This window comes from Theobroma umbraticum, unplaced genomic scaffold (genome assembly GCF_002168275.2).
Source record: "Theobroma umbraticum cultivar Fairchild unplaced genomic scaffold, ASM216827v3 scaffold_30.0, whole genome shotgun sequence".
Classification (NCBI taxonomy): Eukaryota; Viridiplantae; Streptophyta; class Magnoliopsida; order Malvales; family Malvaceae; genus Theobroma; species Theobroma umbraticum.
Window position 1 is genome coordinate 11,201,188 of NW_018397254.1, and position 25,215 is coordinate 11,226,402.

The following is a 25,215-nucleotide window of genomic DNA, read 5'->3' on the forward strand; positions in this document are numbered from 1 at the left end:
TGTATTGAGTGAGCTTTGTGCCTTGATGCTTTTATTTTGGATCAAGAAACAAGGTGGACTCGTCTAAAGAGGACACAAACGCATCATGTAACATTCACAATTTTTCTGACATGGTGGTAAGAGTCCCTAGTTTTTCAGAGATTGTATAACACTGTTTTTGGTAAATGCCCATGTACTCCAACGTAGAGTAGTCTGGCAACAGAATAAAAGGGGCAAAATACTTGGGACGACGATGCTAGAATACCAGGAGGAAAACAAATGGCCGGTGAGATCCTTCACTCTCTAAAGCAGTAATTTTTTTTTGTAAGAAATAGAGTAAAATACTCAACATGTTTAACTATTAACTATTATTACAAGTAGGTTTATTAATTTTAAAAATAGATATTTCACTTCAAATGAATAAACGATGTTACTATTTAAACATGAAATGGTTAAAATGTTTTTTTTCTTTCTTCACCCTCTTTTTCTCAAGTCGGTCAACGAATATAGATCGGTTATTCGGTGGTTGGATCTGACAGTGAAATGTCAAATTCGACTAAATTTTCTCAAAGAAACACCAGATCGCGCTCCCCAAGCCAAGAGAGCATCGACCTGGTGCTCCTTGGCTCCTTAACGGTGCTCCCCTAACCTGAGAGCACCGTCAAGTGCTCCCTAAACCATGGGAGCATTGTCAAGTGTTCCTCAAGCCATGGGATCGCTCGATCAGCTCCCCTGGCTTGGGGAGCACCGTCAAGTGCTCCCATGGTGCTCCCTAGGCCAGAGGAGCGTGGTCAAAGATCTGACTGGATTTGGCCATGTATGACCAGATTCGACTGAGAGGTGGCCGATCGATTATGGGAGTGTCGCTTGTTTGAGGGTGAAGATTTTTTTAATAGAAAATTTTTTCAAAAATATAAAATTAAAATTTATATATTGTATAATGTTTGAAATTAATGAAAAGTAAAATTATTCAAAAAATATTATCATAGCAGTAAATTAATGAAATTTTAAAAATTGAATTTATATGTCCAACAAATAATAATTTTTAAGACAGATTATTTATTTTTTATATTAATAAATTTGTGTAAAATTTTGATTAAAACTTAAAAGTTCTCTGAAGAAATATTATATCCTATGAAATGCTGGCAAGTGAGACAGAAAAAGGCGTTATCACAATAAAAGAGCCACGAGACATCCATATCCGGAGCAGAACAAGAACTATGGATTGAATGGATTCTCTTCGAATATTATGAGACTAACATCCACTATTTGATACCCAATATATATATATATATATATATATATATAAAGAACAAAATTAAAAATGATAGCAAATTAAATTTAGAGGAATCAAGATCTAAATATATAGGAAAAACTTAAGATGGAAACTTGTCTCAGATTCGACTGGTGTCCCTTCCAAATGTGTACCGTCTAAACCAGTCAGATACCACCAGCATCCTAGTGCGCCAGCTGACTAGCTTGCTGAGAGTGGAAACAACCATCAGGATTTGATAATGAGCTAATAACAACCAAAGCTGAAATGAGATTTACCTTGCATAGACTGAATACCAAAGCCACTGGGTGCTATGACCAATTGAAACCCAGTCTCCCGGCAGTTGAGCTGCAGTTTGTTCTCCTCCTAGTGGAGCAAATTGCCCAAAATGTTTATACCTGAAATTGGTCAACATAAGTTTAATCATATTTTTCCGTTTCAGCAATTTCTGGTTTTTCACCCCTACAGCTTTGCACTCCAGCTTCCAAACTGGAGCGGCACAAGTAGCCGGAAGTTGAAGCTTGAAAGATTTTTAGATGTTCAATGCCTATTAACAAGATAATTTCAGGCTGTACCTGAAGGGATGAAAACGATGTTGGCCTGATGTTCGGAACCTGCGAGGACCTTCAGGATACATTTCGCACTTCTCCATACGATTGAAACATTTCGCGAGGTACTCACCTTGTTGAGCAGCGACCTAGATTGTATTCAAAAACCTCAACGTTTAAAACTGTATGATGGAACCAAATTCCCCGGAAAAATGAAAATGAACTACCAACTTACCTGAGCTGTTGCGGGAAGATTTTTCATCTGAGTATCCACTTCTGAGAGAGCTTTCTCAAATTTTTCAATGTCAATTTCCCCTTCATAGTTATCGAGTAAAGCAACCATGTTTTTCACTTTGCTCTTCTTCAAATAAAGCTCCACTTGAGGGTACCTCTCTGTGATGTCTCCTATAACTTCTCTGAATTCTTGTTTATTCAAATGACCAGTATCATTCGTTTTGGCCTGGCCAAAAATGGCCGATATATCCTCCTAGTAAATTGTCAACAACAAGCAACATAACAGAACTTAATAGCAGATCTCTCTATGATAACGCGCGAATAATGCATCTCATCAACAACAGGATTTTCATGGTTAAATAATTATACTACCCAAATTCATGTTCAAGTTGAGGTTAAAGGCCTGAAGCGAGACCAAGTCTACATGCTAAGTTAACAATGAAATTGAAACACAAGTTATCGAGCAAGCAAAACTAACTTAAAAGTGGCAAACTAGTCACGTAGACATAAATTTTACCATGACTTTTCGTTGATTAATGGTAGCACAATCACCCAGAGCATATACATTATCGCATCCTTCAACTCTCAGCCATTCATCTGTTGCTAAAACGCGCCTGCTACCCTGTGGTCACAACATTAAAAAACATTAAAATCATCTTCAAAAGAAGAAGAAGAAATGGCCTGATCAATGGTTGAAATCAGTTCAGACAAAAAAAAAATGTACTATTTAAACCTGTCCAATTTGCTTCATGAAGTCCAATATGACTGGACGAGGTGCAATACCAGTTGACCAGACGACCAATCCATATGGGAGAGTACTACATTGGCCAGTTGCTCTATCTTTAGTGGAAACATCCTTTTCCGACACTTTTGTGACCATTGAACCTGTCTTCAGATCGATACCGTCTCTTTGGAACTTTGTTTCAGCAAATTGAGAAATCCTCTTGTCATACCTGCGAATTGAAATGAGAGGAGATGCGAATTGAAATGAGAGGAGATGTTCTGACTCACCAGAGCCAAGTTCCAGAAGGCTAACTGTTAATACTTGAATTCATAAAGTAGAAAACAGGAGAAATTGGAACAAACAAGATGCTTTTGGAAATGCTCTCTAGATATCTTACATGTTTAAGATATGATCGCCTGCTTCAAGAAGTGTAATTTTTGCGAGGTTACTGACTGAAGGATACAATTTAGATATATCCTGAACTACAATGTCATGAAGCTCTGCAGCAAACTCAACACCAACTGGACCACCGCCAACGACAACAAAATGCAAGATCCTCTTCCTCTCTTCATCACTCACACTAGGAAGACTTGCCCTTTCAAAACAGTCAATCACTGTGTTGCGGAGCTTCTGAGCATCTTCCACTTCCTACATGACAAAAGAATTCAATCTTTATTAGGATAGTTTTAGAACAGCTTCCAATTAAGCTGTAAACCAGAATTCTGACAAATATTTTCTAGGTTAAAAAAACAAAGAAGCAAGGCCTTAATCTTCATCAAGCAGAGAAATTTTTTAAATAAAAACATTTACATGTATTGTACTACCTTGAGAAAGTGTGCATATTCTGAAACACCTGGGGTATTAAATGTATTTACTTGAGCTCCCACAGCTATGATTAAGATATCATAATCCATGATGAATTCTCCTTTGCCTCCTAAATTGGTGACTTGAGCAGACTTGCAGTGAAGTATCTTCTTGCTTGCGTCGATCTTAAGACATTCAGCTTCCATGAAATCAATTTGGTAACCTCTCTGCCATGAGACATAAAAAGAAAAGCAATTACCATGAGGCATTCAGTACGCTAACAGTACTTTAGAGGAAAAAACAGAAAGTAATTCTATCTCAATATAATTTTTATGCATACCTTCCTGACAATGTTGCGAATCGGCTCAACAACGCTGCGTGCTTCTACTGTTCCACTAGTCACACTCGGTAACAAAGGAGTGAATGCAAAATAATTGCGGGGTGACACGACTTGAACTTCATAGGAATCACTTTTCAAATTTTTCAAAAAACTGGTGGCAGCCCAACCAGTGCCGAGCACCACCACCTTCTTCTTCTTACATTCAGGTTTCTGACCAGCATCATTCAACACTGTTTGGAATGGCCTGTCATCACTGAAGGCCAGTAGACTACCACCACTGCAGTCGAATACAAGTCAAAAACAATACGTAGTAAAGAATATACATTCATCATATGTATAGTACTAATTTCATGTGAATACCCAAAAATAATATATACTACAAAAGAAAGAAAATTTCAAGCATTTGCCATAAAGAATAATTATAAAAGAACAAACAGGAATGCAATACTACTGGAAACGAATAGCAAAGCAGAACATTAACGTATACTAAGGCAAAGCAACAGAAGAAGAGCTTTCTTTATCAACTTTGAAGGGGGGGCCATGTGTCTTGTTTATAACATCTGAATCTCAGTATATTACTATTAAAGAGAAATTCAACAAAGCATAACCATACAACAACTCAAAACAACTGGAAAGCAACAAAAAACACAAAAGAAGAATGCTAAATGCAAAATCACTTGATATACCCGACGGTAGAGACAACAAGAAGCTTAGACAATGAGGGGTATGTCTGAAAAACCCTCGAGACCTTCGCGTAGAACGTGTAGCCGCGCATTCTGTTGTTACTGCAAAGAAACCCTACCTTTCTCTTTCTTTTCAAAGAAGCAAGAGAGTGAAGATTTATACAGGGAGAAACTTGGAGAATCTGTTCATGAAAATGGAAAGTGTATCAGTTTCTTCTGTCTTACGTAGGGAAAAACTTAAACACTAGCGAGGGTTGAGGAAAAACTGCCACGTAAATAATTTTAAGCGAATTTTTTTCGCATAGACTTTTTAAAACCAAGAGAATAAAACACGTGTCTTTTGCTCAGAGACAAAGATCTCCTTCTCATTAGGAGTTTTGACACATATGTAATGGCTTAACCACTTATGAACGAATTTATAGGCACGCCCTCTGATCGAGTTTGGACGGTCATGATTTATCTTGTGGTTTTTTTTTTCCTTCTTAAGCCATAAACTATGGCCTATAATCTTGGGGTTTAAAGAAATTTTCATTATTTATGACTTACATGGTAAACCTATTTCAAGTGTTCTAACAAATATGTGGTATTTTTCAAAGAATCTTAACAATTCATAGGAAGATATTTTGACTAAATTTCATCAAACTAAAGTTTTACCCTTTTTCTTTTCTTATTTTGGTTTATTAAGCTTTAATTCGTCTTAATTGAGTCAATATTTTTATAATATGTCAAATGTGGTTACCGTGGAAGATTTTGATAACCTTTAGTCGTGGATGACTCTAAAGGCCGGGGGAGTTACCTTTATCAATGAGGTTTAAATTGATTCTTCCTTTTGTACACTAAGTTATGACTTTTTGACCTTGTAGCTTAACGTGGTTCCCTATTGATTTCATTTTTTCTATGATAAAAAGGGGAAAAGGTTTTGAATTTCTAAAAATTTTAATCTTGATCTTGTAACTTAACATACCATATTATGAACTTTTTGAACATTGAACTATTGAGGGTGGTTTTTCAAAATTTTCAAAATATTTTAACTCTCATCATTATTTTTTTTAAGCTTAACATTTCTCAATATTTGCATGCTTATTCAGATATTTTTATTAAATAAAAATATTATCATATCAAAAAGAGAAAAATTATTAACTTTAAATAGATTCTTATTTTTAAAATGATAAAAGTAAATGATCTATAATAAGTTTTATTTTAAATTCATTCCTTGTAAGCTACTAAACGTGCAATAACTTTAAAAATGGACTTGTATCTAGCAAGCCACAAAAACTAAAAGAAAAAATGGCTTTTCTACATCATCAAAAAACTAGACGTCACAATAAGGTTCAATAAATACTCATGATTATGTAAAACAAGAGAATTATTATGAATATATATATATATATATATAAATGTCTATTATGTTATGATCAAATAAGTTCAAATTAAGTTAAACAGCACAAGAAGTCAAACACAAGAAGTGTAATCTAATTTTAAGTTTTATATTTCATTTTATATATCTAAATTTGGAGATGGATTAAATTGTATTAAGATTGAGATTTAAGGGGTTATTAGCCTATAAATAGTTCATTCACTTTGTTTATAAATACATTTTCGAATAAGATTTTTTTACTCTTTTTAAATATTTTCTCTCATAATTATTCTTTCAAAGATATTAAATAATGCAATCATTAGGGGGAGTAGAATACGCACTGTACTCTTTCTTTCATAAGTTTTTTTTACTAGATTTTTCTTTGTAAGGTTTTAATGAGACGATATTTCAAAGGCAGATTCTTAAAAATAATTATGTACTTTTTTTTCTTCACTCGAATTTTTTTTCTAATAAGGTTTTAACAAGGCATTTTCTTAATACAATAGACATTCAAGGAAGGATATTATGAATATATGTGTAAATGTCCATTATGCTATAATTTTAGAAATTTCGACCAAGTCAAACAACGTAATAGGCTAAACATAAAAAGTATAATCTAATTTAAACTCTTATATTTGATTATGTATATATAGATTTGGATATATATTAACTTGGATTAAAATTAAAATTTAAGAGATTATTAACTTATAAATAGTCGCCTTACTTTCTTTGTAAATACATTCTTGAATAAGATCTTTTTACTCTATCTAAATACTTTCTCTCGTAGTTTTTTTTAAAATTATATTTCATAACAAGAACAGAGATTTCTTCTTTTGTTCTTGTTTTTTTAATATCTATATGGATGATCTTATTTTTGCAAAAAATCAACTTAAGATGTTTGAGATTTTAAGAAGACTATGATTCAAAAAGTTTGAGATGAATGACATGGGACCATGTCCTAATATTAAGGAGTCCAAGTAAATCAAATAAAAACAGATGTTTTCATCTCACAAGAAGGATTTGCAAAAGTGATGCTTGAGAAGTTCAACATATTCAATTGTAAGTCCATTAACACCCCATAGAATTTGGAGAATCCTAACAAATTACAAATGATGGCAACCAAAGGGTACTTTATTACATCAAAAGAACTCTTGGTCATGAGATTTTTAATTCATCCTCTAACAAGTTTAGGTTGATGGGTTTTATGATAGTTATTTTGTTTCATGAAATTCAAAGAAGCAACTCATTATGTCACACTTTCTTATTTACAAGACAAAGTATGTTCCAATCACCTCTTGCTCTTGCCATGCTATATGGTTGAGAAGATTGTTGAAGGAACTTCACTTGAAGCAAAGAAATGCTACAAAGACAATGATTCACAACAAGTTGGCTCAAGTTTTGATATATATATATATATATAATGCATCACTAAGAAAAGAGTAGGTGAAGTCCATGAATCAAGTTGTCCATATTTTGGCAAAGCCTCTACAACATTGCTAGAGTGGGTTGCATGGTGAATCAAGTTAAACTATGGTCTAATTGTTCAAAGGTAATTCTCAATTTGAAAATCAAGTTGGGTGAAGAACTAGTGAGAAGCATTAGTCTTGAAGGTTGAAGGAAGACCGTTGGAGCAAAAATGGTGTCATCTCTTGATTAAATAGGCTGGTGATATAAAATGTCAGGTTTTTGTGTCGTTTGTTCTTGGTTTTATATCTGGTATATTTAAAACGGTATTGCTCTTGTCGTTTCACTTTATTTCTTATTATTTGGTCTTGTATGCACCATTTAGGTGCCATTTTGATTGTCTTTTCTCAATCTTTGTTGTAAGGCTAACAACCATGTCTGTTTCTTTTCAAATTTATTGTTAAACTGCTTGTTGTTTCTTGTGCAGCTCCTTCCTAGATCCAATTTAATCTCTAGAAACTAAAAGCTAGGAAATGTTGTTATTGTTAAAAGAATAAATACAAATTTGAAAAATGAATCCAGTTTTTTGGATCAAAAATTATTTTTTGCTCTAAAATTTTCTTTGGTTCTTGCTCTGGTTGTCTCTAGTTTTGAATTTCTTTTTTTATTTTTCAGAAAAGCTTTAGTTCATCTTTTGTTCAAATAGTATCAGAGCTGTATAATGATCTTAAGGGTCCAAGTTTAATCATTTACCATGACTTTCGGTTTCAATTCATCTACTCCACCAAAGTTAACCAAAGAGAATTATTTTTTCTAGAGTGTGAAAATGGAGTTATATCTCAAAGCTTTCATTCTTTGGGAAGTTGTGGAAACCGACGAACCATATCTCAAAGCTCTCACTCTTTGGAAATTTGTGGAAACTAACGACGAGCAAGTTCAAAGGAGAGCTAATCCAACACTTGCCCAGATCAGTCAATTTGAGGAAGACAAACAAAAAGGTATAAAGCTTTATATTGCCTACACTCAGCTTTATCTAATGAAACTTTTGCACGAGTTATGCATTTAAGGACTTTTAAATAAGTTTGAGATTATTTGAAAAATGAATTTTTTGGAAGTGAAAGAACTAAGTAGATTTAAGCATTCAATGTAACTCAAAAGTTTGAAATGCTTAGAATAAAGGATAATGAAAACATTAGAGGCTTTTCTGGAAGAATGATGGGACTAGTGAACCAATCGAGGTTACTAAGGAAGGAAATTACTGAGGAAAGATTAGTGAGTAACATGTATGTTAGTCTACCTGAAAAATGTGAATTTAAGGTGTCATCGTTAGAAGATTCCAAAGATCTTACTCAATTAACACTAAAAAAATTAGTTAATGCACTAGAGGGTCTTAAACAGAGGAGAGCTTTTAGACAAAGAAGTGCAGTTGGTTTTGTCTTAGCAGTTAAAACTAAAACCTTAAAGGAGAGTGGTAGAAGTGCAAAAGGTAGTTCAGCTGATAAGAAAAACAAAAGGAAAAATCTTGGAGAGAATAAGTAGTGGGATAAAAAAAATGAGTATCCACTATGTTAACATTGTAAAAAAACCAATCATACTGAGAAGTATTGTTGGTATAGACAAATGTTAAATGCAGGGCTTGTAGTCAACAAGGACATGTTGAAAAAGTATGTAAGAATCGTTCTAAAGTGAATGCAAAAACTATTGTAGTTGAACAAGTAGATGATAATACTAAAGAGGTCCTTTTTGTGGCACCTAGTGGGGAAGATTCAAGTAAAACCAATATTTGGTTGTTGGAATGTGCTTGTTCACATCATTTGATTAGTAGTAAGTCTCTTTTTACTACTCTTGACACAAGCTTTAAGTCAAAAGTGAAGATTGGAGATGGCAATTATCTAGATATACTTGGGGTAGGTACTGTCAATGTTGATACTACTTCAAGAAGCAAGTGTATAATTAGTGTGCATTATGTGTTTAGTGCTAATCACAATCTGTTTAGTGTGGGACAGTTGATAAAAGAACATTATACTTGACTGTTTAGAGATGAAGTATGTACTATAATTGACACCAATAGAGATGGGTTGTGTACTATTGCTATGAGAAACAATTGTTATCCTCTTAATTTAGCTAATACTGCTCATTTAGCCCTATATAATGAACTGGATATGTTAAAAATGTGGCACAGGAGATTTGGTCATGTAAACTACAATTCTTTGTCACTTTTGCCTTCAAGGAATCTAGTGGTATAAAATGTCAAGTTCTTGTGTCATTTGTTCTTGGTTTGAAGTCTGGTGTATTTAAAATGATATTATTCTTGTCGTTTCAATTCGTTTCTTATTGGTCGGTCTTGTACGAACCATTTAAGTGCCATTTTGATTGTCTCTTCTCAGTATCTGTTGTAAGGCCAACAGCCGTACCTGTTTCTTTTCAAATTTACCATTAAGCTACTTCTTGATTCTTGTACAGCTCCTCCCTCGATCCGATTTAATCTTCAAAAACTAAAATCTAGAAAATGTTGTTATTGTTAGAAAAATAAATACAAATTTGAAAAATAGAACCTTGAATTTTGGATCAAAAATTATTTTTTGCTCTAAAATTTTCTCTAGTTCTTGCTCTAGTTTTCTCCAGTTTTGAATCTCTCTTTATTTTCCAAAAAAGCTTCAATTCGTCTTTTCTTCACTAATTCAGTTTCAATCGGGATTTGACCATCGTCTAACTTGAGTTTGTTTGATGAAGCAACTTTTCATAATAATAGCAATATAGAAATATACAACAGATGCAATTGCAAACACCATACGACCGAAGTATTATTGAGTCCCCAAACTTATTTACAATGTTCTCGTGTTGCTGCCTCAAATGCGGCTTGAGTCTCTTCCAAAAATGAATCTTCGAGTCCAATCAGATACCACCAACAGCCTAGTACGCCAGCTCACTTGTTTGCTGCATGCGCGAGAAAATTGTGTCAAATTATATTCTTTGATATGACATATAATAACTTGCTGAGCAGGCAAGCAACTGTGAAACACCAGGAGGAGCAGGAATCACCTCGCATATACAGAATACCAGAGCCATTGTGTGCTATGACCAATGGAAACCCAGTCTCCAGGCAGCTCAGCAGCTGCTTGCTCCCCTCCTAAAGGGAGCAAATTGCCCAAGATGTTTGTATCTTGTAGGTGCAAAGAAAATCAAATTAGAAAGCAACAGAGAAGTAATGGCCCACAGTTGACTCTACGTGCTAGAATGTGCTATTAGGCATAATTATTCACTCAGTCAGGGCTCAGCTCTTGTGCGCTGACCATAAAATTCACCCAGCGACCTGTCATGTAGCCGGATGAAGATTAATTTCAAGAAAAAATTTCCAAACTCATTTCATTAAGGCAAAGCACTTAAAAGAAAGTGGCTTTTGCCAGAGTTATCAGCTGGTTTCTAATTATTTAACTCCAAATCCATTACCTTCAAATTAAACATAAAATCCTAGCTATCACACTGTGCCTAACTTTGAATCCAAAACAGCTTATTGCACTGCCTTCTCTATATAAAATGCATAACAATCCAGTCAGAAGTTCTTGAAAAACATTATGAGACAGAAACAGACAAGACTGATAGAAAAGAATAACCAGAATACATCAGATATCACCCCAAGTTTAGCTGCAGGAAAAATACACTGATCAACGCCATTATACCCCAGAACCCAACTAATGTTAATGTGTGCAACGAACAAGCCCAATAACAGCTGATAGTTCTTTTGTACTTTGTCAACAAATTTTTAATTTGTCCATGATAATATGAATGCACTCATATAATGCTATAATGCACTTTATCTAAATACTTGTACAGAATACAACTAAGGTCACATACCGAAATGGATGGAATTGATGACGACCAGACCCTTTGAAACGCCTTGGGCCTTCAGGATTATCTTCACACTGCTGCCTGCGGTTGAAGCATTTAGAGAGATATGCACCTTGTTGTGCAGCAACCTGAATATAAAACAATGAAAATGTGTAGTCGCTATACTACCATTGACAATGGAAACCATAAACTCAAGTAAAAGCCTAGTCCAAGTTGTATGTCAATGACAAATACCTGGGCAGTTGCTGGCAGATTCTTCATTTGCGAATCCACATGAGAAAGGGCTAACTTAAACCCTTCAATGTCCACTTCATCTCTAGCATTCCCCTCAGGATCTTTCAACAGATCTGTTACATCACTCAGGTGCTTGCTCTTCAGATAGTGTTCCACTTGAGGATACCTTTCAAGGATGTCGTCTATAACATCTTGAAATTCTTTAACAGTTAAGGCACCAGAGTTATCTTTGTCTGCAGCCTTAAATATGGTAGCAATATCTTCCTGAAGGAACATAATGGCGAATTACAAATTACCGTTACTGGAAAGTATACACACACATATAATATGGAATAAAAGGAATTTTAAGCCCCCATAACTGGCATAAAGGACTAACATGCAGAGAGGAAAATGGGAAGCAAGAAGAAGAGAAGGTATAGAACTGCCCTTGATTACGTTTGCTAAGAAGAATTTCTCTGAAAGTACTTAGCAGGGCCATCATATTTTCAGCATTTCTTTACTCTTGAATGGTAGCCTTGTGTCTATCATTCACTTTACAAGATCAGTAGTAGCAAAGATCACAAACAAGCTGATGTTTAGCCTAGTAACAACATCATCTAATATAATATTTGATATGATCTGAACTGATAAACTCAAAGGCTTAATTGCATTACTTGAAAGGTACTCCAGTCTTCAGCTTATTGTTCCAAAGTAAACATATACCACATATCAGTATGACATCAAGTATATCAATACATGCTCATTTTCCTCCAGTACAAAGTTATAATTTCTTCACCGTCAGACAATATGAAGTTATTTAATACTCCATCAGTTGAAGAATGAGGATAAAGGATGCATGAATTCCTAGTGACATTACTTGCATAAAGAGTTTGGCAGTTTGAACTGCAGTAAATTTCATATTATATAGAGATGCTTCTGTAAAGTGGAACACAAGATGCAACTGATGCCAAACAAGTAGCTAAATCTGATTACTTCACAAATCAGAAAATAAAGTGAGATGGTCAAAGTAATGTACCATGACTTTTCGCTGATTTATAGTAGCACAATCACCAAGGGCATACACATCTGCACATCCTTTTACTCGCAACCATTCATCAGTTGCTAGAACACGTCTGCGACCCTGAAATGTCAAATCTTATATAAGTGCACTAGTGCAAGATAACCAACCATTTCAAACATACCAACTGAAGGCAAGAATATAGGAGTTATGTTTGTCTGAAAATAACATGGAATCCCTAGAACTTTGGTTCTAGGATTGCAGAAAAAATCATCATAGACAGTTAAAACTTGATATTCAAAGTCGTTACAATCACAGAGAATTTTTGCCACTAACCTGCCCAATTTGCCCCATGAAGTCTTTCACAACAGGGCGAGTCTCAACACCAGTAGACCAAACAACCAATCCATGGGGTACAGAACAAACCTCTCCTTTTGATTTGAGCTTCATAGTGATTTCCTTATCAGAAACACTAATAACCCGACATCCAGTTTGAACTTCAATACCATCTCTGCTAAATTTCTGCTCAGCAAAAGAACTTATTCGTTCATCAAACCTACAGAGACAGAGATTAAAATCTGCTAAGTTCTTATTTGTGATTTTTTTTTGTACACTGCTTTGCAATTTATAGGCAACATTGCAAGTAACTCACTAGGAATAAAAAAGACACTGGTAACCCTACCATGTTTGGGTATAAAATATGACTGAGTAATTAGTACATTCAGCTTCATGTATTATATTTCATGTTGCAATCACAGAGAATGAATAAGTGAAAGATAAATGGAATAAGTAACTTTTAAAAGATTAATGGAAGAGAATAGTACAGTGCAGTCACTGAAACCCAAAAAGCATAAAAAGCAATAAGATGAAAAATTGCAACCTCTCTTACATGTTCAAAATATGGTCCCCTGATTGAATCACCGTTATTTTCACTAGATCTTTCACTGTAGGATATAAGTTGACCAAATCCTCCTGAACATAGTCATGCAACTCTGCCGCAAACTCCACGCCAGTAGGACCCCCTCCAACAATTACAAAATGAAGGTTTATCCTTCGCTCTTCTTCACTTAGTCCAGGAAGGACCGCCTTTTCAAAACAATCAATAACGCTCCTGCGTATCTTCTGTGCATCCTCTACTTCCTGCATGCAATTTTGCAGTTCTCCACAAGTTAAAAGAAATTTCAGGACCTCATTAACAACTGATTATCAATCTCTAGTGACATTCAAAAGTTTCAAGAGGGAGCCCAGAAAGAATTTCTTTACAAAAGGAAGAGTTCTGGAATGTTAACAAACATCTTCTTTTACTACCATATGTATGATATGTAGAACTAAAAATTTCTTTACCTTTAGAAAATGACAGTTCTCCACAACCCCAGGGGTGTTAAAGGTATTTACTTGTGCTCCCACTGCTATAACCAGATAGTCATATCCCAAAGAGAATTCTTCATTTCCAACCAAGTTGTTGTCAAAAGTAGAACGACACAGAATTTTCTTGTTTGCAGCATCGATCTTGATACATTCTGCTTCACAAAATTGTATTTCTCCATTTCTCTGTCAGAAACAATAAATTTGCTTTTAAATTTCTCTTACAATTGTTATGATATTAAGCAACTAACATGCCAAAAATAACCCCTCAGAGCAATAACAATGTGGTCTCACCAATGCCAAGCAACTAAATAGTGTTTGCAATGTGCAATGTGTAAAAGTATTGATAGTATGATACTAACCAGAACACTTTATCACAAAATGAAACTATATGCCTTCTTCAGCAGTAAATAGACTATGGAACTTAAAAAGTGAAAAACGTTTGCAATTTAAGGAAATGAAAAACAAAAAAGCAGATATACCCCAACTCAGTACTTTTAATCCCAAACTAGTTCAAACATTCCTGCCTTTTCAAAACAAGGAAAACAAAAAGAGAAAAAAGAACAAAGAAAATAAATTGCAGATAAGAGGAAAAATATTTTGTGTAGCTCTAGTTTCTTTCAGCTACCTTCTTTATAATGTTCCGGACAGGCTCCACAATGCTCCGTGCTTCAACTGTTCCACAGGTGACACTAGGCAATAATGGGGTGAACGCAAAATAATTTCTGGGCGAAATAACCTGAACATCATGTGTAGAAACATCAAGATCTTTAAGGAAACTAATACCAGCCCATCCTGTTCCCAGAACCACCACTCTCCTTTTCTTGCAGTCTTTTTCATCGATTTTTACACTGGTGTTGCTAACATCTGTTTGTGATTCTGAGTAGGCCACAAGACTCCCACTACTGCACTAGATCAAAAGAAAGAACGCAAACCATAAATTGTAATTAGTGTACTTTGTAAAACAATGGGCTTTATCTAAAATTAATGTAGTAGAACATGTAGAAACGCAAAGCAAAGCAATGACTTTAAAATCTCCTAGGATTCCATTTTTTTTTTTCTGAAGGCCAAATGGTTATACTTCTTTCTTTGAAATAGCAGCAACATGCGACTGAGATATGCAAAATAAGGAAATTTAATCATTACCAAGTAGGCAATTTTGCCTCTTTAGTAAGGAGTATGGAACTATTCCTTGCTTTTGATAATACCACAAAATTTTGCGGATCATTTGATTAACTTTAACCGTGCATCCTTGAAATGCAACAAGGTGTCCAAGTATGGAAGCACGTTTTCAAGCAGAAAAAAAAATGAAAGTTTGTCTTTTTCGGAAAGGGATAATTTGTTTGCTTAGCATGCACAGCTCGACAAACAAAAGCATCAGAGAATTAAATCAGCTCTCTTTATATTTAACCATAGATACCAATACCAGTGGAAAGTATAATCACCCTTTTTCACGTAGTAGAACATGATTTTTTATTTCATTAAGTGATAATACAAGTAGTTATCAAACCAATGCATATTTATAACACTTACATTTCGCATTATGAACAGCAAACTATAAAATGAAAGGAAACATTTTACAATCACGTTTCCACTTAACAGTAAAGTCAAATTATTTATAAAAAAAAAAAAAACCAAAAAAAGAGGGGGGGGGGGGGGGGGCGGGTGGGTGTTGGGGGGGGGAATGAGGGATGGAAAGCACCTCTGCTACAATAAGTTAAAGTGTGCGCAAGGCAAAAACAAGGCTTAAACTCTAAATGTATAATAAAACTAAAACCCTAAACTATAATAATATCAGATTCACTCTGTTTTGATCCCACGAGATAAAACCCTGATCTATATTAGAGCAGTAAGAGCTGGACAAGTTACTGTTTAAGTTTGATTTTAATGCCTTCAATCTACAAATAACAAAAACTAAAATAAAAATCCAAAATTTCACTTTTCACACTTCCCGTACAATGTCAGCAGTCAAACATAAGCCCAAAGGACACAAAACAAACAAGAAAATAATGAAAACAGGAAAAGGGTATTTCCTTAAACAGTGCAAAAGGAAGGAACCTGAGAGTGCAGAGAACCAGAAGCTTAGAGCAAGCAGGGTAGCCATTGAAAGACCTAGAAGCTCTGCAGAAGAAGGAGAGAATTGTCATTTTCAAAGAAAGGAGGAGAACTTCGAGTGATCTTCCAAAGAATCAGGAGATATTTTAGCTCCTCCTTGTCACAGCTACAAGAACAGAACAGGGGAGTTAGAAAACAAAAAACAGTTTACTCGGCGTTAAAACGAGTCGAAGATCCGTTGCTCATTGCTCATAAGCTCTCTACACTTGGTTGACTTTACACGTGGCTTGCTGGAAAGACATACTTGTATATCATCCTCAGATCCTATTACTTTGGTGATTTTACCTCCAGCACAAACATATTTATTTGATTACCCTTTCTCTACTTAAGATAAAAAAAACATACTCCACGAGAATCAACGCTTTTATAGATTGATGTTGTGCTTGTTAAAATCTAAAGCATAAACAATTAAGATATTTTAAAAAATAATTTTTTATGAAATTTTAATTATTTTTAATTAAGTTAGATAAAATTATCTTTAATAAAATTATACACTATGATGTTACATATTATGTATAAAAACATGTTATACGTCATAGTTAGGTTATTACATATCATCTATAAAAACATATGACATGATATGGTTAGCTTGTTATATGCCATGATTAAGTTGTTACACATTATATATAAAAATATGTGACATTTTATGGTTAGGTTGTTACATGTCATGTACAAAAACATATTACACATCATGGTTAAGTTGTTACACGTCATGTTAAAAAAATACTGTTATTACACGCTATGTACAAAAATATGTTACACGCCATGATTAAAAAATGTTGTTACACTGTTAAAAAAAAATATTGTTATTACATGTTATATTGAAAAAATAATATTATTACATGTCATATTCAAAAACATTTTGTTACACTTTAATGTCTAAACTGTTGTTGTTACTTACAAACTAAAACATCAAATCCTCTCAACTCTTTTTATTTTTTTTATTTTTTTGATAATTTGGCATCGATTAAAGTGTTTTTAACATGTTTTTATAAATCAAAACATAAATTTTCTTATCTAAAATACCTATTTGGATTAAAAATTAGAAAAAATTTCATTAAAAACTTAGGTTTATAAATTTTAAAATTTTGAGTTTATTGATGTCTAGATCTTGAATTGATCCAATTAAAAGTTATTTTAAAAATTTGTTATCATTTTTACTATGTAGTTTTATCCAAAATATCTAAAAATCAAATTCTCCAAAGAGCTATCCACTCAAACACATCAAAATTATCGTTTAGTGTCTTCAAAGAGCTGAAAAGAGAAATCTGAAAGCCCGAAAGAGAGAAATCGGAAGCATAGTAAACGAATATCGAAGAAATAAATCGATAAAATTAGAGAGAGTGAGATGTTGAGAGGGAAAAATCAAAAGCACAAATGAGAAGAAATTGTGATGAATAGTTTAATTTATTTGAAATAATTTTAAAAGTGTTTTTATTAAGTCATAATTAAATATAATTAAAAATAATTAAATTTATTTTAATAATTATTTTTAAAATATTTTTATCAAAAAAAATTATTTCTCATAATTTCTCTAAATAATTTGATGACTTGTTCTTGTAATAGTGGTGTTGCACATCTAATCCATATCTTTATCAGCTTTTGCATTTCTTTCAAAAATAAAAAATAAGAAGAAGAAAATGGAACGAGCAGTCACTAAGAAAGCACGTAGGCATAAAAAGCCGACAAATTTACGCCACTCTCAACCCCTTAAACCAAACCTTGGATTATTCCGATTTGCATTTTCAGCTTTTACTTTTTACTTTCATTGATTGAGCTTTGCTTTCAGTTTCCTGAAGCCTTCCTTTTCTTTTCTTTTTAATTTTTTTTTCATTTTTTTCAATTTTATATATTGTCTAAGAGGAATGGATGAAGGTTTAACCTTTTTTATATATATGGTCATGATTATATATATATATATATATATATATTAATGATCAAAATATCTCAACATTTTTTATACTCATATATATCTTTTTAATTTAATTTTTTATTTAAAATCAAAATAAATTTAGTCTTTCTATTTTAAAAATTATTTTAATTTAATTTATTATTTTAATAATATTTAATTTAACAATTAAAGATGATGATATCAACATTAGCGTGACGTTGACATGACAACATCTATATATGGACATATTGACGTGGCATTGCCACATCATCCAAATCATCTAAAAATGTCAGTGCCATAGGACACCGACATGCTAACATGTTAGAAGAACTCAATTAAAGAAAAACTTTGATTTAGGAACTAAATTGAATAAATATTTAATATACAGGGACTAAATTGAACCCAAAAATATAAAAAAAATTAAAATATAAGGAATATATATATATAGCTCACTTTTCATAATATTAAATGTCTTTTCTTGTTAGTAGTATTTCAATAATACATATATTAAACTAGTATAAAAAAAATTACAAAAGGAGTCATATATTAGCTTTATGTTAATTGCTTTCAAAGGTACTTTGATAGTTGTATAGCTCCATTTCAAATGTATTATTTAATTAAGTATATATTATAACTATCAAAGTACCTTGGAAAGCAATTAGCATAAAGCAAATACATGGCTCCATGTCAAATGTATTATTACTATCAAAGCACCTTTGAAAGCAATTAGTATGAAGCTATATTGCTCCATTGGTATTTTTCTTTTATATTAGTTCAATATATGCATTATTGAAATCACACTAATGAGAAAAGATACTTAATAATCTGAAAATTGAGCTAAATATATATATATTCCTTATATTTCAAAAAAAAAAAAATTTTGGGGTTCAATTTAGTCCCATATACTAAATATTTATTTAATTTAGTTTTTGTATCATATTTTTTTAATTTAGTCCCTTTGACATGTTAGCATGTTAGTGCCACATGGTACTAACATTCTCAAACAATTTGAGTAATGTGACAATGTCATGTCAGCATGTCGACTACAAATATGCTGCCACATCATTGCTGACGTCATCACCTTTGAAAGTCAAATTAGATGTCATCAGAAGGAGAGATTAAATTGAAACAATTTTCAAAATTAAGAAACTAAATTGTTACGATTTTAAGTAAAGAGGTTAAATTGAAAAAAATACATAAATACAGGGACCACTATGGTATTTTAACCATTATTTAATCCATAGGTTTGACTTTGGTTTTTTTATATATTTTTGTTTTTTCTTTAACTTTATATGTATTATTTAATTCAAATTTAATGTATTTTTCATTAATTACTTTTAATTAATTAATTAATTTTTAAGCATATGAAATGAAATATATCAATCAAATAATTTATTTGCTCTAAAATATTTCAAAATTTTGTTTTGCAAGCATTTAAAATAGAATAGTAAATTTTGGGAAATGCATCATGGCATTGCCATCAAACAAAAGCATCCAAATTTTATATGTGAGGATAACTAGGCCTTCTTCTCTCCAATTTGATTAGGACATCATGTCCTTTTGATTGTTTTTTTTTCTTTTTAATCTTTTTAAAGTATGTTTGATAATTTTATAAGAGATGTATGATTACTATAATTGTCGAATTTGAACTTGATGGTAACAAGATGGAGGGTTGATTCTTCCACTAATTTTAAAGATGATTAAATTCATTTATTTTTTATTTTTTAAGTTATGGATAAAGAAACTACAAGTGTAATAAATAAAATTTATTGTGTCAGAGATAAAAATTTACATAAATTGATATTCTTTCGTCAATTGAACCAATGAAGAGTAGAGTCTCAAACAAGATAAATATTCAAACATGATTGATTCTAATACTAGTGTTATGATTTCATTCATGCAAATATTTTAGAAGAAAGTATTCCAAAAGTTGAAACATAATTTGAAACGGAGTAAGATATTTATAATTTTTGCAATATGTATGTCAAAGAAGTAGGATTTAGTATTCAAAAATCTAAATGACATAATGATAAGTAAGTTAACTAAGTAGATAAGGGCTTTTGTTGTTCTTGTCAAGGAATTTGAAAGAAAGGATAAAAGAGATGATGATATCAAATGTCATCATTCGAAAACAATAAGATTTGAATGCTTAACTGTATTAAAGGCTTCATGATATAATGATAAATTATATGTTACAAATTTTATTATTAAGCATACACATGGATTGACTTCTTTTATAAGTGTATGTTTTTAATATCTCAAAAGACAATTAATTTCACTCAAGCTACTAAATGAAATTGCTGATCGCTTAGGAATAGCACTAAAAGATAATGTTGAGTTTTTGACAGGAAAAGTTAGTGGACTTGAGAATCTTGGATTTTATCTTAAGGATTGCAATAATTACTTACGTATTAAGAGGACGAAAATAATGAAAGTTGGAAATACTTATGATATCTTAGTGTATCTACAAAATACGTAATATGATGATTTTAATTTTTCTTAGGCAATACAAGTTGTTCGTAATGATCTCATAGCAAATATTTTCTAGATAGAGGATAAGATGAAATTATATTATGAATCTTTTAAGGATGTGGTATATTTTGGTATAACATATAAAAAAATAAAAAGGATAGACTTTTTGCATTATTTGTATGGTGTTAATCATTATAAGCAAAATGTTATCTTTGGTGTAGTATGGTCATATGATGAAATACGTGATATTTTTATGTGATTATTTGATTCATTTTTAAAAGCAATATTGTCAACAAAAAAGGCAATGGCGATTCTTACAGATTTAGATGCTATAATAGGGAAAGCGCTTACTTCACAATGGCTTGAAATATATCATCATTTGTGTGTGTGTGTGTGGCATATGTATCAAAATGCAATGAAGCATTTTAGTAATGCATTTCAAAGATGCAGTAATTTTACTAAAAATTTTAGCAGTTGTGTTTATGATCATGACGAAGAGAAAGATTTTTTAAATGCATGGGATCATTTGCTTTTAACCTTTGTTGAGAGGAATTGGAAGTTTCTAATACAATACATAGGTTTAAATGCCTTTTGGTATAAATAGCAGTGTTTATTTTTAGTAATCTAAATAGCAGAACAACAAGCAACAAAAAATGAGATAGTGTTTCAACAGGAGCAATCTGCAAAGAATGGCCTTTATCATTTATCTTGGTAACTGAATATTTATCTAGGGGTTTAAACAACTTATGTACTTAGTATACATCACTTCATTATCATTTTGATTGTTCTTTGTCTATAAGCTAAGTTTTTGTTGATGATGTGATGATTTTTACTAATGGCAATCGTTTAGCTCTACAAAAGATCCTTAATTTTTTGCAAGAATATCAAATATCTGAGCAATGCACAAATCACCAGAAGAGTTGTTCTATAACAACTAATAATATTGCACTTTTCAGATAGTAGATAATTTCTCGAGCCATGGGCTTTACACATAAAGTCCTACCAGTTACTTACTTAAGAACTTTACTTTATAAAGGCCATAAAAAGGTACTTTTATTTTATGCTTTAGTTACTAAAATCTGTGATCGAATTTTAAGATGAAAGACTAAAATTTTGTCCTCTGGAGGCCACATCATTCTTTTAAAAAGTATTTTTACTTCATTGCCGATATACCTTCTTCAAGTGCTTAAACCTCTAGTTAGCATTGTTGAAAAAATTGAGAGATTGTTTAATAGTTTCCTATAAGGCGGTTTCAAAGAGTACAAATGGATTCATTAGACAACTTGGTCTAAAATTGCATTACTTTGCTTGGAAGGTGGGTTAAACATTAAAAGTTTAACGGATGTTTTTTAGGCTTTTATGATTAAGCTATGGTGATGTTTTTAAACTTATAATAGCCTTTGGACACAATTTATGGCAGATAAGGATTGTGTTGGCCAAATACCTCAACATACCTTAACTAAACATCATGATTCACAAGCTTGGAAGCGCATGATAAGAGGCCGCAATGTTACGGAGCAAAATATCAGGTGGCAGATTGGTAAAGGGGAATTATTCTTTTGGCATGATTGTTGGATGGGAGAGCATCCACTAGTGACACTTTACCCATCCTTTATTACTTTAATGACTAAAGGTTGTTATTTTTATAACAAAAATAATTTAGATGTGGAAAAACTGAAAGCTGATGCTACCAGATTCTGAGATTGATGATATTTTGAGGATTCCTTTTGATAACTCTAGTGAAGATATTGCTTATTGGGCACCTACATCCAAGGTGAGTTCACCACTAGAAGTGCGTAAGAATTAATTCAACAACGACAACTCGTCAATCACTTATGTTAGCTCACATGGCATAAAAGTATACCACTCATTGTTTCATTTTTCTTATGGAAGATGGTAAATAATTGGATATCGATGGAGCTACAAAAGAATACTAAAAGTATTCAATTAGGTTCTAAGTGTCTTTGTTGCAATTCAGAAGAATCACTATTGCATATTCTTTAGGATAGTCTAGTGACAAAATAGGTTTTGAATTATTTTATAAAATTATGTTGAATCTATATTATTAATCCTCATAATGTTATGCGTATTATCTGGACATGGTTTTACTCAGAAGAGTACACTAAGCAGGGACATATTTGCATTTTAGTGTCATTATTTATTTGTTAGTTCTTGTGGGTTGAACGTAATGATGTGAAACACAAAGACCTTGGTATGTATCATTATAGGATAATATGCCGTATTATGAAATCATGGAACCAGTTTTATTAAGGTAATCTTTTGAAAAAATGGCAATGGAAAGGAGATACTCAAATTGCAAAATTATGAGGTTTTGAATTCCCGACAGAACAGTGCATACCACTTAAAATAATCGGTTGGATCAAGTTATTGATAGGTAAAGGAAAGTTGAATGTTGATGGTAGTTCCAAGGCTAATTGTTAAATTGCAGTTAGAAACAAAGTGATTTGAGATCATATAGGTACCCTTATCATTGGTTTTTCTAAAAATCTTCGACTAAATAATTTTTTAAAAGGCAAAATTATTAGCATTATATGGAGATTTACTTTTATGCCAAGAATATAATGTGTCCAAAGCATGGATTGAGATAGATGTTATAGTGGTGATTCATATGATTAAGGAAGGAAGTAAAGCTCCTATGATATTTGCTATTTGCTTGAGTCTATAAGGAAATGTTTGCATAATTTTCTTATAGAATTTCGCACATGCATTGAAAAGTTAACTAAGCCTCAAATTATTTGTCGAACCAGGGTTATTCACATTGAAATCTTCAAGTGCTTTCCCAAGCTTAAAGCAAATTACGTGGAATTTTATACTTAAATAAACTCAATTTACCTTATATTATATTCAAATAAATGTAAAGGAGTAGTACTCTTAATTTATTTTTTACTTGTCTTAGATTCATGTAAAAAAAGTATATTACTTAACCAGTGCATTCATAAAAAATATGCAAAAGAAGTAATACCTTTATTAAATATTCTTTTCTCAATATTTCATGTAATTCTGAAAGTACGGTTTATATCCGCTCCCTTATGTACATAATTTTTGTTTTATTTATAAAACTTTAACAAAGTAGCTAGCCTTGCCAGAATTTTTAATATAAAATAATATTATTTAAATAGACTAATCAAGTCACATTAGAGATTAAATTTTAGATATATTAACCAGAACAAATCGCGGACACCTTTAGTTTATCTTACATTGTCAAGATATTCATAGCGGTGCATATAATTAAGAAAAAGGTTTTCTTTGAAAGTCCTGTGCATTACCATTAGGAGTAAATTAATTAATAAATATGATGTTTATTTGACATTTTATTTCCATAAAAGTTGATAAGAAAAGAAAAGTAACTTTATTGGGAAGGAAAGGAACAGGATAAGTAACAATATAGTAAAGGTTAATTCAAAATTTTCGATATTACCATTATTTGGTAATAGATAGAGATTTTTTTTTGTTATTTTTGGCTCACGGGTAAGAAAATTTTAACTGACATTTCCTTTTGATTTTCGAATTTATTTGTCACTAAATAAGGGAAATTAATATTATTTTTCCTTTCTCTCTTATTCTTATATTTTTTGTCATGTCATTACCAAATAAGAGTGTAAAAATTTATTAATTAATTTAAATATTATTTAATTAATAAATTATTAATTTATATATTAATTAATAAAAAATTAATTTATAAAGATATTTTTTATCTTTTTATCTAATCATTGAATTTAATACATATATTATGTATTGTGATTATATAAATATTACTTAATCATTGAATTACGAATTATTCGTAACGAGTAAATTATTGAAAACGTCACGAAAAACGACAAAAAAAATAAAATTGAAAATGATAGTTTTGTATCAAAACTTGTCTCGTATAAAGATGCACTCAAAGCAATAATCATATTAAAATAACATTTTCTTACAATATGAAAATATTATATCAAAATTTCTTAATGCAATAAAAAAAATAAAAAATGAGATCTAAAAACACACCAATTTCAAGAAAAAAAACACGTATTCCAATTTCTTGGAAGTCTGTAGGTGTGCATTGGGATTGAGTTATATGAGGTGCCTCGACAAAAATATCCAGCTTAGAGGAAGAAACAACAAAAAGAACATCCAGCCCAGAATAAGAGGGGTTGGGCCACCAGGGTGCTTCCTCTGCTGTTGCCGTATCGAGGATAGGAAATGGCAATAGGATTACCGACTAATCAAGCCTCTTTGCCACAAATTTTAATCTTAATTTGTGAAATTGATCAAAACTTGCTCCTCCTTGCTTTGTCCTCTTTCTATCCAGATTAAGATATGATTGAATGATATATTAAAATTGATCAAAGTTGCGTTTCTATGTTGTTATGTTTAATTTCATGTAAGCTACATTGGGCTCAAAAAGGCAGTGTATATCACACATCTCACAATCACCGGAAAAGAAGGCTGCAATGGAGTAAGAAAATAAAGCATTTTAATAAAATTGGTTGGTAAATCAGAGAGGCTCAGAATATAAAACAGCTTCTCAATCAAGAATTTTCTGAAGCAGAACTGGCAGTAAAAGCTGTATATGAATCCTCATAGCCAAGTACGTAAGTAGATTTTAAAAAACATAAAAAGGAAGACAGAGAAGTTGGCTCATATCAAGAAATTCAACCATTTTATTGCTTTATATATGCTTCATCGATTGCTCTCAGAAGTGCAGATAAAACTAAATGTAATCATCGCCAATGAATAAATAGACAAGACGGAAAGTATAGCGGATGATTTTAGAGGCGAAATCATAGAAAGACATGCCCCCACCTGTAACACCGCCAGATCCAATATTTGCCTCTATGACTAACCTAGTTTCCAATGAATCATTAAATCTTGAAAATAAGCTAAAGGTGTAATGAGGCAAAAACAATTACTGTAAATATGATTAGCAGTAATACATAGATTGA

At 32.0% G+C, this 25,215-nt stretch overlaps 2 protein-coding genes and 2 non-coding genes across 4 annotated transcripts; all 4 read right to left on the reverse strand.

Moving 5' to 3' along the window:
* Positions 1-1,322: 1,322 nt before the first annotated feature.
* LOC110428043 (external alternative NAD(P)H-ubiquinone oxidoreductase B4, mitochondrial-like) lies at positions 1,323-4,677 on the reverse strand. The gene is made up of 10 exons (XM_021443718.1): positions 4,589-4,677; positions 3,903-4,179; positions 3,583-3,789; positions 3,156-3,406; positions 2,768-2,987; positions 2,552-2,656; positions 2,036-2,287; positions 1,828-1,949; positions 1,531-1,650; positions 1,323-1,461 (listed from the first exon to the last, which is right to left on the reverse strand). Exons 1-10 carry the CDS (start codon positions 4,675-4,677, stop codon positions 1,374-1,376), a joined length of 1,731 nt encoding a protein of 576 aa, XP_021299393.1. The 3' UTR covers positions 1,323-1,373.
* Positions 4,678-10,065: 5,388 nt separating this feature from the next.
* LOC110425837 (external alternative NAD(P)H-ubiquinone oxidoreductase B1, mitochondrial-like) lies at positions 10,066-16,080 on the reverse strand. Its single transcript, XM_021440893.2, is given in 11 exon segments — positions 10,066-10,283; positions 10,389-10,483; positions 10,485-10,509; positions 11,202-11,323; positions 11,430-11,693; positions 12,445-12,549; positions 12,763-12,982; positions 13,316-13,566; positions 13,771-13,977; positions 14,420-14,696; positions 15,850-16,080. Coding segments are annotated over 11 exon segments (1,743 nt in total). The 5' UTR covers positions 15,939-16,080; the 3' UTR covers positions 10,066-10,195.
* Positions 16,081-24,770: 8,690 nt separating this feature from the next.
* Positions 24,771-24,862, reverse strand: LOC149527763 (small nucleolar RNA Z223). Its single transcript, XR_016352265.1, has one exon. It is a non-coding gene; the product is annotated as a small nucleolar RNA Z223 (small nucleolar RNA).
* A 44-nt stretch (positions 24,863-24,906) lies between these two features.
* On the reverse strand, positions 24,907-25,002 carry LOC149527764 (small nucleolar RNA U36a). Its single transcript, XR_016352310.1, has one exon. It is a non-coding gene; the product is annotated as a small nucleolar RNA U36a (small nucleolar RNA).
* Positions 25,003-25,215: the final 213 nt, after the last annotated feature.

Excerpts from the sequence above, each read along its gene's own strand:
- LOC110428043 (XM_021443718.1), bottom strand. The coding sequence starts at position 4,677 with ATGCGCGGCTACACGTTCTACGCGAAGGTCTCGAGGGTTTTTCAGACA. Across the intron at positions 3,407-3,582 it reads AATATGCACACTTTCTCAAG|GAAGTGGAAGATGCTCAGAA; the intron begins GTAGTACAATAC and ends TTTGTCATGTAG. Across the intron at positions 1,950-2,035 it reads ATCTTCCCGCAACAGCTCAG|GTCGCTGCTCAACAAGGTGA; the intron begins GTAAGTTGGTAG and ends AATACAATCTAG.